The 19,760-nt window shown below is 41.3% G+C and overlaps 1 protein-coding gene across 1 annotated transcript; it reads left to right on the top strand.

The window, feature by feature from the left end:
- Positions 1-1,174: 1,174 nt before the first annotated feature.
- On the top strand, positions 1,175-15,848 carry Gasz (ankyrin repeat, SAM and basic leucine zipper domain-containing protein 1). The gene is made up of 11 exons (XM_080287006.1): positions 1,175-1,327; positions 1,907-1,970; positions 4,144-4,309; positions 4,642-4,815; positions 5,205-5,327; positions 8,278-8,497; positions 8,658-8,799; positions 9,152-9,358; positions 10,322-10,488; positions 10,909-11,134; positions 12,497-15,848. The coding sequence occupies exons 1-11, from the start codon at positions 1,185-1,187 to the stop codon at positions 12,695-12,697; spliced, it is 1,833 nt and encodes a 610-aa protein (XP_080143132.1). The 5' UTR covers positions 1,175-1,184; the 3' UTR covers positions 12,698-15,848.
- Positions 15,849-19,760: the final 3,912 nt, after the last annotated feature.

The raw sequence follows: 19,760 nt of genomic DNA on the forward strand, positions 1-19,760 counted from the left end.
GCGTCATGTTTCGCAGGCCCTAATTCACAATAAATTTATGATTTATTTCATGTCCTAACCACGGAAATTTGTCCTGACTTTGGCTGTAGCTATGATGTCTTTTTTTGCCGAATGACCGGAGACATGGGGAAATTTTGCACTCTTCCTGTCGCACAAACAAATTCTTCTGCAAATATAAACCTAGAGCTGCTACGAAAACTTTTACAAATTCCTATCGTAACTGGGATGATGTTCCACGAAGAACATGGAAACAAAAGTACTGTATGTGAAGTTAATGATCACGGGATATGCCTGCTTACTCAGGATCACGTGACAAAATACATAGCACTTCTTCAATGGCGATTTAATATTTGCTTGGTTGTTATTACTGTTTGCATCAGTATTATACAAGATGATATTAAGAGACAACAAGCAAACTTTAATCGCTAAAGGTGATACTGCAAAGTCTAACCAACGAAAATGCAGTCCATGTTTGCTAGACATATGTATTTCCTTGGTGCTCACCACACACACAGATCTATACTGTTGTGTATGCTTTAACATGAACAGAACAGGGCGACACGGATCATTGCACAATGATTTTTACATATTCAGCCAGCTGTATGTACATATTAGCCTTATTTGCACTCAATAAAGTCTTTCCAGTTGATAAATGCTGCATACGCTCCTCGAAAGCCCATATAATTATGAGTTTAGGTAGTGCTAAAGATTTTTAATGTAGTTTACCATAATATTTTAAAGAAAACGTCATTTTAAATACACGTGGAATAAAACTGTACTTTAGAAATATATAAATCACAGAACTGACGATTTCTTTTTCATGTCAAAAAATATGTACGTGTATAATACGAAGAGATGCAACACCATTTGCCGAGACATCTTAGGCCGAAAACTCCCACCATGACGTCACAAAAGTAAACATTGGCCTGAGCAAAGAATTATAAACATTCCTGAATTGAAGTTGAGCATTAGCCTTTTCCTTAACAGTTTTCTAACCAAATACCATACAGTCATACAAGAGTGACTCCTGAACTGAACAAAATAAGGATCAAACATACAATTTCTACTAACAGTATTCCCCTAACACAGGGAACTGATATTTAAGAGGAACGGGAAAAGATCCTCTATAAACGTGGGTATTTAAAATACCACGTTGAGTTTGGCAAGGGTTCAGGGAGTGCAACATGTTAAGGCCGGCGGGATTGAGCGATTCTTCAGAGGATGAGCTGGAGCTGGAGAGTAGGGTGTTGCGACCTGAGTATAACAGCAGGAGGCGAGGGCGACGACCATTAGAGGAACAAATTGACATGACACCGACCATGACCAAGTGAGTGTGGCTTCATTCTTGGCCATTTAGTTTACTTTGGTTCATTTTTTAACATGGTATGATTACAGATAACCAGAAATCACTAATTTGGGGCCTGTATGGGTCTTCCAAAATTAATTGACATGACTCCAACCATGACCTAGGGAGTGGTTGCCTCTTCGTGGTTGATCCCATTTAGTTTATTTTTCTAACATGATGCAACAACAAAAGACTAAAAATCTCTAACCTGGGGTCAGTCTGGGTCTTCCAAAATATGTTTACAGTACTTGACCCAACCATAACCAGGTGAGTGGTATGGTGTTTTGTAGGTACATAATTCACCCCCTGGGATTCCATTTTTTTCCAGTTTATTTTAAACATCATATACAGTGTAATACAGTAATTAGAAATGACCCAAAGCCACTGGGCTGTTTTATATGCCAACCAGGCATGTATGAGTATGTCAGTATTTATCAAAGGCATAGTTTGGGGCATTTTAAACTAGCACATAACGTACTTCAAACAACAGTATTCCTTGCTGACAAATGTAAGAATAATTAATTGGAATTACCATTGAATGAAATGCTCTTATACTTTCAGAGGAGACACACAAACTCAAGAGACACAGGATTCTGGCTATTACAATGGTGATTCTGCCCCACAGGTTAGTCTTCATCATTTATATATAAAGTACTGTACAAGTGGAGAGAATGCAGGGAGAGACTGATGAGTGTATATGAGTGAGATGAAGGGGGAAGGGGATACTGAGGATGAAGTGGAGAGATTAGGAGAAATATGAGTGAGGGGATGTGAGTTGGAGAAAGGGCAACCTGACAGCAGAGGACAGAGTGACATGGAGGTGATCTGTTTGTGGCCCCCCCCATATGGAAGTTAGGTGTCTGGTGATAAAATAGACCTCATCCTTGGTTTTCCCCTTTCCCCTCCCCCCTCCACCATACTCACATACTCTCCTAGTTAATCTCTCAGTGTACATTACCCTCACATGGCTATTACAGTAAATTATATAGTTTTCCAGGCAGTACAACAGATAAAAAAAGAGAAAGAGAAAAAATTAAATATTGCAAAACACAGCATGCATTATAAACTCTAAAGTTACCTCTGTGTATTTTAGCACAAGGCTTGAACTATTGCCAAGGTTACCGTACCTCACACCTTGACATGAATTACTGATGCCTGTCAAAGTGCTATTTTTTTAACCGCACCTTTGCGTCCTCTCCTCTCGCTTCTCAATCAATGTTTCATCAAGTTAAGGTGAAAAGAGTATATATAGGATGTGTCATTCTAAGGGTCACTTACATACACACTCCTTGCCAGTCTCATTCTTTATCCTCTCCACATGGTCTAGCATCTTTGTTTTTGTATAGATTCCATTTCCCCCCCTCCTTTCCTTCGGTTACCTTCCTCTCTGTTATGATTATTTTGCGACTACCAATATATTACTGTACCCTTAACCTTGCCTCTGTGTCATTTCCTCTCCCTTACAATATTTTTCCCCATTTTTTCTTGAAACTGGTTATACATTACTGAACCTTACTACTGTAGTATTTCAAAATCACTCTGCCTTTTTCATACGCTAAGATCCAGGAGAGGGACAGTCCTGTACTTCATTTATGTATTTATGTTTTACTCTCTCACCATACCTTCTGCTCTTTCATTCCTGCCCCTGCCCCTTATCATGAATTATAGCCTCTTACCATACCCCCTGCCTTCACTTACCCCATCCCCCCTTCTACCTCCCCCACCCACATTTCTCTTCTCTCCTCCCCACTACCTCCCCCACCCTTTTCTCATCACCTCCCAAACCCCCACCCTCCCTCTCTCCCATCACCTCCCCCTCCCCAGTCCCCTCCATTACGTTATATCACCAGATGCCATACCACCTCATGCCCTCGTTACACCACAGGTTAGTCGGTATGTGGTAACTGTGCTGCCCGGTTGGCTTTGTCTGTAGGCATTTGGTAGTCATGTCCCATACTAAACTTTTTGGCCCATAGTAACATTGGTTAACACTGTTGCATTTCATTTCCAATTTCTGTGATATCAAGTTACATATATACCTGTAACAGTGTCAGTGCTCGCATTTGGCTGCTGGAAGACAGGTTCTGCACACTGGAGATTTGTGGTTGTTTCATTTGTGTGAAAGCCACACTGTGTGAATTGATGTATGGTGTGTGGTGGAACTTTGTGTGGTGTATCTGTGTTGGCAATTACATCTTCATTGTGTTCACATGAGATTAAGAACAAGTGCTGAAAATGGCACATTCTAGCTGAACCACCCTGTCAGACCCTTTCAACTGTGTCATAGATTATGCTGTGTGTTAGGTATAATCTCTACCATATTGTGTGTACTGTGTGCCAGTGTTTGTTCTGTGCCCGTGGAAGTATAATATATCTGAATTTTAATTCCCCTACACTTGTACTGTAGTGTACACTTCAGATGTACTGTATTGGACATTGATTAACAGTAAAAAGTGGCTGAATAGTGATGCAGCTGACCATGGATTTTGAAACCATTTACTTGAATATGCACAGTCCTACTTCAGACTATGTTTCTTTGGACTATGTAAGTATGATTTGTTATACAGTACTACCCAGCAAAGATGATTAATATATTGTGAGAAGTAAAGTCAGTCAGACATAAGTTTAATACTGAAGTAGATTAAGGCTTCAGTTAACTCAGTTTCACATGCAATAGTTTCTCATATTAAGTAACCGTCTGTGTCATCCCTGGATGATGAGTGGATGGATGGTAAACAGATCAAGATTTTTTTTTCTCTCTCTCTAGAAGAGCGTGATTTTGTTTCCCATCAAAACAGAGCATTGGGGACTTGACACCAGGCAGTGAGAATGGCAGTAATGGGATGGTGGGCAATGGTGGCAGCAATGGAGTGGGCAGGAGGGACTCAACACACAGAACTGACTCACACACCAATGGCAACTCCAGCACACTCTTACCTATGTGGCTTAATGGCTGTCCTAAAGGTAATGGACTGCTTTTTTTTTTTTTTTTCCCCCAAACTCTGTTCACTTTAACCTAAGTGTAAACGCTGCCATCTCCCCATCTCGAATGTTGTGCTGTAGCTAGATATAAGACTAATATATGAGGCTAGTCATGAAGAAGCACTTTGGAATGGGTGTTGATCTATAGTAGCATTTTATCCTGGCAGTAATCAACAGGAACTAGGCAGTGAAAGGACGAAAATCTTCACCTAGTCAAAGTCAGTGAACTATACCTCATGTTACCTTTTATTGCTACAGGTATATAGTATCTTTTGTTACCCTGTTTTACCTTATGATACCCTTTTTCTTCCCAGCCTCCAGTCCAGCTCCATCATGTTACTCCCAGAAGAGCCGCAGCCCCACACCATTCCGCAGCGGGTCGTGGCGGGAGGTTAGGATGCACCAGGGATACTCAGTTCCCATGGATGAGTTCAGGATGGCCGCCATGCAAGGGAATCTGCCCATCATTAAGTCCCTGATGAAGCAAGGTTAGTGATGGTGTCAGTATAGGTGTTAATAGAAGTGCTGTTGTGCATATACTCTAACCTGAGGCTGGACACCTTTGCCTTAAATGTCAGGACTGAGTAACCCTGGACCTCTACACTCCTGATGGGGCAAAGATGGGTTGGATGATAGAAGATTGCTGTTATGCAGAGTTTGATGTATATGTGTAGTACTGAAGGTGTGGGAGTGATCCAGTTCCATTAGGTGAAAAGAAATATCAATAAACACACAGAATAGTCGATAAATACAGCCTGACTTAAATGCTTCCATAATTACTGTACATCCATCAGTGTAGCACAGAGTATGATCATTAAATTTGCTGATATCCACAGACAAACATCATAAACATTTTGTATTTTTGTGTTTTTTACAGGGATTGCCGTGGACCAGATTCTGAGATCGGGCTGGACTTGTCTGATGTATGCTTGTTCCAGTGCAAAATCTCATGTGGTGCAGTATCTACTAGACAATGGTGCTGATCCAAACATGCATAAAGGTGAGGTGTGTGTGTGTGTGTGTGTGTGTGTGTGTGTGTGTGTGTGTGTGTGTGTGTGTGAGAGAGAGAATGAGCGACCATGGGGATTGGCTTTACATTTAACTTTGAAACCTGGATGTTGAGTAATGCTGAATGATGAGTGCAGGTGCTGTGTATTTTATTGTATTGCTTCTTGTGCTTCTGTCACCACCCTACCCCATGAATTTGTGAAAAATCCATCATCATCATCATCATCCTTGGTATAAAAAAAAAGGAAAAAGGGGGGGGGGGAATGGAGGTCTCCACTGAATAACCTTCTGCTCTGCTGAGTTTGCCAAGTTTTCACCAATTGTGTCAGCCATATCAGCCACATAATACTCCCCCAAACCCTCATATCCACTTTAAGATGGAGTGAGGTAGGTTCCAAATTCATTTCATAATTAAGTGTCTGCCAGTGTAACACATGTACAATCATTAAGTTTCCTGATCCGCATCTGAGCATCATAAATTGAACTGCAAATAGCGGTGATGCCAACCAAAGCTTCCTGCGTATATGTTGCCTCTGAGCAGTGAGTGTCTGACAGCTGCTTGGCACAGAACCCTTGGCAGGAGAAGTAAAATAAAGAATATAAACCTTGCATATACTGTGTCATGTCCCAATAACCCCTACAGTTGTGTGTGTGTGTGTGTGTGTGTGTGTGTGTGTGTGTGTGTGTGTGCGTGTGTGTGTGCCATCGCACTGCCCTCTCTCCAACTCTTCCTATACTGTACCACTTCCTTCCTTCCCTTCATCTCACCCTTGATTTACAGGGTGAGTCAAAACTCAGGAAGCATAGGGAAATTCTTCCAATATATACAAATTAGGAAAGAAGCCTACAGTTGTGGACTGTACAGGCTGGATGTCTCATTAAGAATATATTGTAATGTGCTTTTTCATCAGTTTCCCAACATTCAAGTCAAAAGTTTTAAAGCAACGATATGAGTCAAACCTAAATAACATTCCATCCATCCATCCATCATCCAATCCTACGTTGCCCCGTGAGGAGCGTAGGAGCCCGGGGCTAGGCAGTTGGTCCTGACATTTAAGATGAGAGTGAAAATCAACAGACCATTATAATTCCCCCTGTACAGTATTACAGACTTATGAGCCATCTTACACATACATAATATACATTTGTTAATGCAGTATAGACCATCTCAGACTTAATGCACAGTCAGCCATCCACTGCAAGACCATATGTCATGCGTGTGGCCTGACAATAAGCTAGAAATGCTGGCTAAATTCAGCTGTGAGGTAACTTCTCTACCGTTTACTAGGTAGGGAAGCTGAGGGAGAGGGTGAGGGGGAGAAAATGGAGGGAATGGGGAAGGACAAGTGGGCTGGGAGGGAGAACAGAGAGATAGGGGAAGTTAGAGAAGTGGAGGGGTTAGGGAGGAGGGGGGAGGGAAAGAGGGAATGGGGGAGAGGGGAGGAGTGAGTTATAAGAGGAGAGGGAGGGAAGGGAGGGGGATAAAAGCAGTGAGGAAAAAATGGGGAGGGGGTGTGAGGATGATGGATGGAGAGAGCGTGAGGAAAAGATAAGGGAGAGGTGAGGGGAGGGGAGGACAGGGCAGGAATAAGGGGGGGGGGGAACAGGAGACAGGGTGTGGCTGGGGCAAGGCAGGATGGAGCAGGTTGGAATAGGAGAAGGGATGAGGAGGGTAGGGAAGGGTAGGGCAAGAAAGAACAGAACAGGGCAGTGTAGGGCTGAACAGGTTAGGGTAGGGGAGAATTGTGTGTAAACTATGGTAGGTAAAGTTAATGAAGAGGGAGAATGAGCGTTGGGTAGGAGGACTGAGGGCAGAATGGGAAAGTGAGAGTAGGGTAGGAGAGGGCCAAGGGTAGGGTAGGGAAGTGAGGGCAGGGTAGGACAGGGCTAAGGGTAGAGCATGAGAGTTAGGGTAGGGTAGTAGAGTGAGGGTAGGGTAGGAGAGGGCCAAGGGGAGGGGAGGGTGTGAGTGTATTACCTCAAACACCATAATAAATTTGGCAGGTGTTCAGAAACTACCTGTTGATGATGACCTCACAAATACCACACACTCATACATTCACTACCAACTGATTATAATAAAACTCTCTACACTCTCTCTGTTACTTCTTTAACCTCTTCACTACTACAGCTGGATGCCTGGTGGTTTAGTGGGATAAGGTGGTCAGTGCTGCCTGTTGCATTATCACACTAACCTCATCAATACCACACACACACACACACACACACAGCCTGTTATGAAATCACTTTGTACACACTCCTGCACTACAACAAATGGATGCCTGGTGGTCAAATGGGTCTAGGTGGTCTAGAGAGATTGAAAGACATTTAACTGGGCCATTCCACTGCCCTAACATACTGGTGTCACCACATGAAGGCATCTTTCTCCAGCTCCTAGGTTAAAATAAAAGGAGTATGGCAAACTTGGCACTGACGCTGATCACTGCACACCCGAGTCAACGTAAACACAGCTGGCACCAACCCAAGTGGCACCTGTTGTTTGGCACTCAGACGTTGAACTGTTTTTACACTATGTTTCTCTCTCTCTCTCTCTCTCTCTCTCTCTCTCTCTCTCTCTTTTTATGTTAGATAAGAAAGGGTGGTTGGGGTGTATTGCTCACATAATGCCACTCAGGGATGAGTGAGGCTGGTCACTCTCATCTTAAGTGTCAGGACCAACTTGCCTAGACCCGGGCTTCTACGCTTCTCATGGGGCAGAGTAGGACTGGATGATGAATGAATGAATGAACATACATTTGGGTGCCAGTCTTCTCCGACCCCCTTACTTGAGATCCACTGAGGGTAATTGCTCTGGTGTTTCACTTCACTGACACTATGGGCAACGAAAAAAAGAGAGAGCTATAGAGAGAGAAAGAGAGAGTGAGAGAGAGACAGAGGCAGAGAGAGAAAATAAATCTTTATGTGTATTAATCCTTCTCCAGAGCTGTTCACACCATTAATGGCTGTCTGTGCGTCAAGCCGTGACTGTGAGGCTGACTTACTTGAGTGTGTGGAGAGTCTGTTGGCCAAGGGAGCAAGAGTTGATGCGGCTGAGCGACACCGCATGACACCACTTATGTTCGCCAGCAAGGAGGGTAGATTGTCGATTGTACAGCGGCTCCTGGAGGCAAAGGCGGATGTTAATAAGCAGGACAATAAAGGGTCAGTAACTCTGCATCCTTTTCACAACACTTCAAATGACATTATATTCAAGTGCTAATCTATTGTTACAACTCAGCACTGAAAATGGAGATGGCAATTTTATGTCAAGTTAGAGTAAAAGGGTATAAGAGTATTCCCAGAGTATTACATTTTTTTTTAGGTGGAGTGCTCTGTCTTGGGCCTCCACCCGGGGCCATGGCCAGGTGGTTCGCCTCCTGCTGCAGCACTCAGCCGACCCCAACAGAATGACCAGCCACGGCCAGCGACCATCCGATGTTGCCCTCGCTGCTGGATACCCTGAGGTTTGAACACACCTTTCTGGCCGTTGTCATAACACATAATGCATCTGATCTCAATATTGTTTCATAGATGTTGATGTTCCGTGATGCACACTCCCTTCTCTTATAACTCTCCACTCCATCCCACTGTCTCATCCTTGGTTTTTCCTCCTCCCCTCCCCCCTCCACCTCACACACTCTCTTCTAGTCAGCATCTCATTCTCCATCCTCTCCATGTGGTTAAATCTCATTGTTATTTTATTTTTGCTGCTATCAGACAGCTTTATTTACCACAGGATAGATGTGAAGCAAAAAGCTAAGTGTTGTGAATTAATTAGCTTCCCTCTCACACATCATTTTCCTTTCCTTTAACCAGATTGCAGACATCCTGGATCGCTTCAGTGCCGGTGGGTGCATAACAAACATCATGCCATCACCGTCCTTGGATAGCCTGGCCAGCCGCAGTTCATCCAGGGCATCTTCAGAAAGCAGGAGGTCAACCCATCAGCCATTTGGAGAGTTGGAGATGGTGTTGTCTGGCCTGGACCTGTCCTACATGATATCACTGTTTCAGGAGCATAAGGTAATGGTGGTTAACTACTCTTATACATAAGTGGCCGCAGAGTAGATTGTCAGACAGAGACAAGTTTCCACCTTCCTGTGGCAGACAGCATCACATCTGGGTTGGAACAGGGTCCTTCCACATGGCAAAGTGAAGGGAAAATAGTAGAGGCATGGCCTCAGAGAGCATGAGCTGTGCAATGGAATATGTATGAGTAGTAGTCTCAGCCCGGGCTTTGACTACTTGGTAAATGTGGTTGAGTTCCCCATCTGGCATTGTTGTGCCAGCTGCTGGGCCTTGGCTCCAGGTCGCTCCCATGGTAGTACCTCCTGGGATGATGGTAACCATCCACCTACTACCTTTTTGGCAGAGTAATGAGTGTTACACCTTGCCCAAAGGTGACTCTGGACTATGCAGGGCAGGGACGTCCATCTTCCCTGAGCTGGGCACGTGCTCCAGCCACATACCCAGAGTGAAGGGGTAATTGAAGGCTATATCTGACTTCCCCAGTTTGGCAGGTCTCTTTTGAACTGAATAAAATCTTGTGAATGTAGGAAGAATTGACTGATAGTTGCAACACTTGTATGTTATTTTATCTGGGTCAGGACACTCCCTAAGGCTGAAGAATTTATATCTGGAGAATAGCAGGAACAAAACATTTATAAATATCGTCACACAGCTTTGAAGGATAAAGTAGTTGTGTACCATAGTCGTCACAAGTTAGGAATTTGAAAATAATAATATAAGTGGTATCCATAATAAGTCAGGGATGTGTTAAGAAATATCACTGCATTGTTTGTTTAGTTGGTACCTTACACTGGAACTGGTGCAGTTGATTAATGAGTACTGATATTGATAGAGCTTTGGCCTTTGAACCACTAAAAATCCTCTCAAAGTTTATTAAAATTACAAGATTGCAAGAATAATCTAGAAATAATATTATCATACTGAAGGCTTTTATGTTTGTCTTCTCTTCCACAACAGGTGTCTTTTGAAGCATTCTTGAGGTTGTCAGAGAAAGACTTGGAAGCAATGGGGGTGACTGCTGTGGGTGTGCGTAAGAAGCTGTTGCAGGCCATCAAGGAAATACACAAGAAGGAGTGGGAGACATCCAGCCTCCCAAACCCTGCAGCAAAGGACTTCCAGATAACGTAATATTAAGTTGCCGTGAGCGTACAAGAGTTGGTTTGTGTTCTCCTGATGAAAATCCCCAACCCTTTTCAGCACAGTTGGTGACCAAGTGAAGTCAGAGTAGAGGTTTGATTGGACCAGTAATCAAGGAGACTCATTCCTAACTCAAAACTGAAACTTATTGAATTTCATGCATCCACAACATAGCGGTAGTGTCATAGTTGTAGGAGTTGCCCAGTTCCCTCAGATAAAAACAAACTAACATTGCTGCATCTCATCTTAATCCCAAGTCTGCTCAGGTACATCCTCTAGATAGACCTTCATTCTTTCTGTTTAGCTGTGGCCAGCATCTCTTGATTATAAGATGGCAATTCAGTTTATTTACTTCGTTTTATTTATATTTTTTTGCATGTGCATTAATTATCACACACCACCACCAGAGTCCCTGAGGCAACAGCACTGGTGGGCAACATAAACAAACACGTGCGCTACATCCACGCCTCCATTGGGTACCTGCGTGACCAACTCGAGGCCGACCCTAAACTGCTACAGCTGGGCCAGGAGCAGCACTCGGTGGCCAGCCTAGCTAACCAGTGCGGCGACTCACTCAAATACCTCCAAGCCCTGCACGAAGAGGTCAAGTTCTTCAAGTGCCATCTGGATAAGGTAGGGATGAAGTGTGGGGAATGCAGTCACCCTTTGTGCAAAGTTGTTTCACTCAAGGTTGGTTCACCATGAGTCCAGAGACTGTTTGAGGTGGAGGGGTTAAATATAGCCTTAAGAAAAAAAAAATGAGGCCTTTCATCATCATTTTTTTTTTTTATAATATCTAAAGTGTGCCATTATCAATAGGCTACACAATCATTCACTGTCTCTTCAAACCCTTAGAATCCTAACTCCATCTCACTGGCATAAATATCCACAGTTAAACACTTCATATCACCTATCAGCTAAAGTCAGTCCAAATGAAAGTTGTTTCACTTAAAGTAACATAAATATATAGTATTTTACCTTCACACAGACTATACTCTTTGTCCAAAATTAAGGATAAGTTTCAGAATTTCACAAAACTCTGTACAACTGGTGCTTCAAAGTTGAGGAAACTGGCAGATAAGCATTTTTATAGGTAGGAATCGAACTTTAGCCCCAAACCGCCGGTTGTTGGTCAGAACCACACTTGTTTTCACACCACAGTTTGAAATGGCCACCACTTTATCTCATCATAAAAAGCTAGGGAGGGACTTCCGCCAGCTGAGCCAACCATACCTCAGTCATCTCTGTGACATTGCCAGGTGTAAGATGATCTTTTCTCATCCCTTCTCGTCCAATTCTGTTCCCATCTCACATGAACTTTTGCCTCATCCACCCCTGCCAAGCCTCTTTCCAAGGATACCAGAGAAGGACTCATTCATAGTGCCATAGGGCATGCTGTGGACACCATTGTGTCTAGGTTGTGTAGTAATGGAGAAGTTATCACATTGAGAGCAAAGCCAAAGTCATGGCCACTGGTAGACACACAAACACATCCTGTTCTCTCAGCAAAAATTAGTCCTCTTCCTCATGTCATTACTCATCGACCTACAGACCTGGGGGCACTTTCATTTGCAAAAAAAAGTTGGTGAGTAGTATGGTCTTTAATTTGTTTCCCTTACTGCTATAGTTTCCAAGATATTAAGGTTTGAAAACAGGCTATTTTTGGAAAAATTCCCCAAGTGAGAGAACAATGGCGCTATAAATAGCCCGGCGTGGAGGGGTTAATACTTTTTTTTTCTACCATGTACTGTGGATTTAATATGCAAAAAAGAAAATCAAGGAAAGTGGTTTCTGACAAGGACTCTCCCTGTGTATGGGAGTATTTATAATCAGTACAATAAACTTTGGGTGAACTGAACTGATTAGACTTGATCGGGCTGGTTTGCAAAATTTGTGACTGGAAGATACTACGACTCCACAGCCATGGCAACTGTATGAAATTTGAAAGATGAAAAGGTATATAAACACCTGGTAACCTTTTCCAACACCCCCCAGGTATCTGGAAATGCAGAATATGCACCGGCTGACCTCATAGTTGAACGAGCAGACAACGGTCGCGCATGGCAGCGACGACTGTTAGCATCTCTGGCCACCACCACAGCCATCGCCACAGTCCTGTGGTTTTCTCGACCAAAGTTCTTTGCCCGTATTTTCAACCTCCCTCTCTCCCAGGATTCTGTAATGTTGGATATCTAATTATTGGGCTTCATACTCATTGATGTAACTGGAGTTGCCTGGTTATACAAACATCCCTTAGCTCCCTTCCTCTCCCCTGAAAGGAGGATGGTGGGCTGCAGAAGAGTATCTTGAGGCTATGAACCTGTGGTCCACTGGGCTCGTTTTAGATGATCCGGGGCCACATCATAGTTCCTCTTGTAGTTCTGAAATGTTGGATATCTTATTATTAGGCTTCCATCACCTTCAGCCATGTTGGATGTACAGTGAGTCCACAGATGTCTTTTTCATTATATTTTTGTCATCAGATAATTTTATTCAGTAGACTGATGTTACATACACCTTAATGACCCCTTCAGTACAAGACCCTTCCCATAATGAATAAAATAGTCTGTGTAGTTATTGACCACATGAATCCAGGTGATAGCCTGTTCATTTATTTATTTATTTATTGCTACCAGACAATTTTACTCGAGACATATGTGGATTAAAAGGATTTATGGCTGTATCTAACACCCCTTCTTGGGAATCTGTCTTAAAGTAACAAAATAGCAGTTGAAAAAGAATGGGTTCTGACTTAGCAGATTAAGACCTGTGCCTTAGTTGCCTCCATGACCTCATAAAGGTGCAAAAAATTAGGGTATGACTATTAGAAAGCTGCTGCTTTTCTCCCCAGTCACATCACTGTCCCAGTCTCTTGTTTAATTGTATTTGTAACAGCATCGTTATAATCTTCAGCTCAGGTTTTAGAAATGGAGTTCATCGCGTCATTTATGCGTTGGGGCATTTAAATTTCTTTAAAGCAGACTAATCTCTCATAAAACTCACCTTCATGTCATAAAACACCCTCACTAATACCATCATACCAGTCATGAACGAGACAGCCCTAACTGGTATTCTGTGTAGATGGTGGGTCTTAATGAAGAGTTGGTGATGTGTGAAGGTATGCAGCCCACAGGAGGACTTCCATGCCTCAGGATACATTCTGACACACACACAAAAAAGGAAGGAAAGAATATTTACTCTTTCACAGTGAATGAAGTCCCTCCCCCCTCAATAAAATTATGTACAGTACATACATAGTTATTTTTCATGTTTTTTTTTCTTCTTCTTAAAAGCAAAATTTATAATAGTCAGGATCCATACCTTTCAACTTTTTTTAATTTGTCTGGGAGAATGATGTTTTGCAGTAGAAGATGCAGATGGTCAGAGGTTGTTGGTTTAAGACCTACTGCATGGAAACAAAAATTATTATCCACGGTTTATTTCTGGAAACAGATTTTTTACATTTATCTCAAATTTTTCAGCACAATAGAATTTGTTCTAGTATGCAAAATTGGCTAAGTGCAAACTAACATAATTTGCACCAAAAGTCTCTTGCAGGAGGGATGTGGTATCCTATATGATCAGCATAGCTTATGATATCCCAAAAGATTAATCTGTTTTCACCAAAATGTTTACATAACAACAGCATTGAGTACAAAGATGCGAATTCTTATTGGTTAGGGAAGCTTCCTAACACCTGTTCCTGATCTGGTTTGCAATTGTACCTTACCATCCTCATCTGTGTTACTTAAATGATTCTAATACTGCGTCACCCGACTCTGCATACATAATGTACAAATAATATCAGCCATCTGTATCCAAAAATAAATTGATGAGGAAGAGGTGTTGCAGAGTTTCCTTAAGTGCTCGGAATACAAGTCAAACTGGCAAGTGACATCATATGATGCATCCTCTCAAAAGCAGGTTTACTTACATGAGGTGGAATCATCAGGCTTTTAGGAGTAGCCTGTGACTGTCTCACGCAACATACGCACTGGTACTTCTTGGAGCAGGTGTACAGTCAGAGTAACAACTATCTTCCCAGCTCTGTGTGAAGAAAATGTACAACTGGTGAAATACAATAAAAACCCTATCCCTACCAGTGATTATTTCAGATGGTTGATTTTTGCACTATGTATCCTTCAACCTTGGGAAGATACTTGTGTGTCCGTGTACATTTAACAAGGATGTCCTCAGTTATGTTCCTATATACTAGTAGTGTATAATATTGTGTATACCATTGTTTTGGGAGGTATTTATATATGAGGTCTGTTCAGAAAGTATCCATCCTTAGGCTCTAAAAAAATAAATAGCTAATCTTTTGAGCTAGGACTCTAATCCCCCTCAAAGTAGGCCCCTTCTGACTTGACACAGACAGACCATCATTTTTTCCACTGCCTGAAACGTTTATCAGTGTTGGTTTTCAATATCTCCTGCAGGTGTTTTGTGGCATTCGTCGTCATCTCTTTTCACATCTCAAATCGGAAATCCTTCAGCAGAGTTTTGAGCTAGTGGAATAACCAGAAGTCACATGGAGACATCCGGACCTGCACATTGTTGTGCTTGGCCAAAAATTCATGAATCAGTTGAGAAGAATGAGCAGGAGCATTGTCATGGTGCAGCTTCCAACTTGCCAGTTTCCAAAGGTCTGGGCTCTTCCGCTGAACTGCTTCACAGAATGCCGGGGTAGTAATGATTGTCAACAGTCTGACCTACTGGTGTGCACTCGTGATGCACAACACCACATTAGTTGGAAAAAACTGTCAACATGCAAGTGCATTTCACCTTGCTCCAGATCCGTCGTGCTTTGTTTTTTTTTGTAGAAGTGACCTGCATGCTTCTACTGGGAGGGCTGTGCTTTGGTTTCTGGGTCGTACCCTTACACTCACGTCTCGTCTCCAGTGATGACAGTCTTCAGAAAGTCTAGATTGCGATTTTCACACTCAAACATGTCTTGAGCAACGCTCATCCAAGTGGAGAGATCATGTTAGAGGGAGCCTACTTTGAGGGGGATTAGTATCCTAGCTCAACAGGTAATTTATATTTTTAGAGCCTGAGGTTGGATACTTTCTGAACAGACATTGTGTGTTGCAAAATGGTTTACTAAGCTATAATAAAGTACAATACTGTAATAGGTTTACTTACTGTGATTGCAATGAGTCAGGTAAGGTAGTTTAGTTGTTCAGTAATTCATACTTTAGTTCCTTGCTTATTGGGGCTGTGAAGACCTGTGCTTAAAAATGTACTTTGTAATTAATATAGAGTACTCATAATGCAGGTAATATTATCAGAGGTAACTATTTCTAGTCCTTACCTAGTTGACTGAGTAACTGTCAGTACAAATATACACTTCCATGTTACATTCACTCATTTATTTTTCTTCATACCTTGTAATGGAGTTTACTGTCAAGGATGGTTTTCCTAATATTTTACCTATTCTGATTCTCACTTTAATGGCTAATATTCTAGGGCTGAGAGAAGCTTGGTGTGTTTCTTTGCCAATAAAAGATTTTCTTTAAGGCATGCCATGTCAGGAGGGAAAGTGACGAACATGCCCTAATCTGAAGTAGACCGTGGAATATTGGGCAAACTTTTGTCCCTGACTTTATCAAGATAAAAGGATGCAGACATTAATTGTTCACATCAAAAAAAGCCAGACACAAACTAGGATCCTCTTTGTGATTCCATCCAGTTCAGTGTTGCCTATTTGGGAGCATACAGGTGAGAATGATCAATTGCTTGTCCCGTTGTGTGAGATCTAAAAACTGTGTGAGGACAATGGGGCTACTGCACTACATTTGCATACAGCATAAAGGCCCTCTCTTGACCTCCCTGCATACACCAGAGATCTGTTTGATGTTGGGGAAAGTACTTATGTGCAACAGGGGAATCTCCAAGTAAAGAATATAATCAAATCTTCACCACCTACCTGTGTTGCCGCATTACAGAAACTGTTGAGGGAAAAACATCTGAAATTATCCCTTCCTGAATATCAACCAATTAATTTAGTGGTCAATTTGTGATTGGTCTTTTCCAAAGGTATTAATACAGGTCTGTTGTGTGAATATCAATCAGACACTAGACCACCTGGCGTCATTTGGTTATACAGTTACCACCCGGTATAGTAGGTGGTTTCTTAGGTTACAGTAAACCATTGGCTTGTCACTCAGTGCAGAGTCCCCTGATGGCAGCATTACATTAAGTGAATGGATGGTGAGCACCCCCACCTACAGTCATGCAAGTCAATAAAACATACAAGGAAAATAATATGCATGGTTATCTTTGTTACAAAACAAGATCTATTCTTTCCATTGCCATCACTTTCAACAGCAGGTTTGCAAGCTGCTAAAGGATGAGTTTAAAATTATTTACACAAACATTTAAAACGTCTGAATCATTCCCAGTGAACATAATGACTCTGAAATGACTAAGTTAAATATCTGCTCCTTTCTGAGGCACACAAATAAAAACAAAAGAGTTACTAAAATACACAAAGTTGCACCATTAGAAACAATTTATCCTTTTCTTTTTCCAAGTTTTCAAATCTACATATTAAAAACTGACTAGAGAAACTGCTTGGTTGTGTGGCATACCAGTACTCGCGGAAATATTAATACATGAATAAGATCAATATTTACCAGTTACTTATTATAAAATACTGCAGTAACACCTTTCATACATAAACTATTGTTCTTTTAGACTAACTTGGCCCAGATCTGCATCCTTTTGCAGTTTTTTTTCATGTAGAAATAATGCTATGAATCTACATACTGTACTTTCCATAACACTTTTTGGTCACTAGCAGCATATTCTAGTGTTAAAATATTACAATAATTCAACAAGAAACATGGACAGTAGCCAATTCTAGGCCAAGTTAGAGTAAAAGGAGTATAGAATTACTTTACACTCAATCAAAAAACTAATCTTCACAATCTTGCATAATGTTCTAAAACATGGATGAAACACCTGAAAAAATCTGCAGTAAATTCTCCCTCCAACCATGCACCATCCCAGCCTCTTTTGCCCCACCAGGAGCACAAAGGCCTGGGGTTAGGCTAATCAGTCCCAACATTTAAGGCAACAGAGTCTCATGTGGATAATCCACTACAAGCAGAATGTTGGGTGGGAGAGAGAGACAGGATAGAGCTTGAATACTTTCTCTAAAGTTTCTGGCTACAAAGAACCCATCTGCAGAGAGTTGGAACAAGAACTGTCTCTGCTTAATGTTCAAACTCTGAAGGCAGGTTCCGTGTTGCCCAAAACGTTAGAGAATATAAGGTATTCAAGCGCTAACCTGAGTCCCTCTCCCACCCAACTGAAACTTGTACTTGTATATGCCTGTTGTTTCCATCAATGCATCACAAAGAAGGTGCATTATCAAACATAAGTACACCAATCATTCAGATTTGCTTACAAAAAATACAGTACAAACAGCAATAGCATTCAATTTTGAGCCATCAATCATCTGTGTAGATAGTTTTCTTTTTTTTCTCATCATGTACAGAATAACAAATATATCAAGTATAAAAGAAAAAGATATGCAAGCAAATGGAAAAAAAGACTCATATACCAAATACAGATTAACCCTTTCAATACAAAAACATCTTTCTTCTGATTCTCATTTCCTCCAGACAAAATTTATTTACCATAACAGAGGCTTCTTGTGCTTGAAGGGTTAATGAAGGCTAAATCTAACCCTTCCAGCATTAAAATAATCTCCAAAACTAAATGTACTTGTCTGGTGGTAGGAAAAATAAAAAGCCCCTGCGCTGAAAGGGTTAACCTGGACAAGAAATGACCATGCATGACAAAATTCAGTATCGTAATACCACACACGAAATTATGAGAAAAACAGGAAGAACCATCATCATCAAGCAGTACTGTAACATAGCACCAAGGTTTAATTCCTTCACTATGATGACATGTTTTACTAATATCATGCTACCTCTAAGTTATTTTATTCATTTTAGGAGAGACGTTTTGAACTGGAGGGGTTAGATATAGTCTCCATTAACCCCTACGGTAACAGAGGACTTTCCTAATGAATAAAACTATCCGAAGGCAGCTAATATAAATTTCAACACAGACATCATCTTACGTGAGGAACAAGAGACTAATATTTCTGCAAGTACTGAACAAAGCCAGATAACCATCACAGGAAATTTAGCCATGTCCATCTGTTCCAATATATATAGTGCTGATATACCCTTAACCAATCCACTACCAAGACTGCTTGTGCACTGCATTCCTGATACTGCTACATGGTTTTATGCAACACAGGGGAAAACTCTCATAGTGACACGGTTAATAGAATTTTTTAAAGACCTTCAATATCACAGGCCTTTCCTCATCACAATCCTGACCCCAATATCCACCTATGAATACAATAAGGAGAGGTCTTTCCCAAAGCCCTGTATACACCAAATGCATGCTGGTGTGGGTGGGTGCAGGTGGAAGAACGGCATCATTGAAACCCATACTAGTGAACCCCATGAATGAAGGCAGGTGAGGGCAAAAACTTCTGTGGATTATGGTGATTAAGAACACCCACTCACAACACACACCAACATGTACCTGCCGTGGACAAGGCCTACGATCGGTAATATCATGTTGCTGCAGCAAGAATAAAGTGCTATATAAGACCCGTGTTCGCAGTGCCAGGGCTAATAAAGGAAAGTATACAAAACAACCTCTGACACTGTGTTTGGTAGGCTGTCTACTCAACAGGTGTTCTGAGGGTATCATTCCTGACCAATTCCACATCTGAAACCATCATTATATGTAGATCTGATAAGTCATTTGAAAACTGCAAAACATCCTTGTATTCCCTATAATATGGTGACATCCTTTTTCTTTCAGTCATATTTCTGCCACATCATTATTTAACTTAGGAATACGTTACAAACTGTTGGGGTTGCCTTGCATTTGTAAATCCCATCACAACAATGGAAAGTCTTCCTAAGTTGAAAAAAGAAAATAATACTGACAATAAAACAGTAATGATAATAATAATAATAATAATAATAATGAATAATAATAATAATAATAATAACTCATTTGTAAACCCCAGCACAACAATGGACAGTCTTCCAAGGTTGAAAAAAGAAAATAATAATGATAATAATAACAATAATAATCTGGCAGTAACGTGGCCCAGTTAAAATATAAAAAAAAATCACCATATTCAGGTTAATGTGATTAGAAAACATACTTTTAAAAATATCAATTACAAAAATGATTGACAAAGATTTATCCTTTT

This window comes from Coenobita brevimanus, chromosome 115 (genome assembly GCF_032717465.1).
Source record: "Coenobita brevimanus isolate Jiangsu-jjx chromosome 115, ASM3271746v2, whole genome shotgun sequence".
In the NCBI taxonomy this organism is placed as follows: Eukaryota; Metazoa; Arthropoda; class Malacostraca; order Decapoda; family Coenobitidae; genus Coenobita; species Coenobita brevimanus.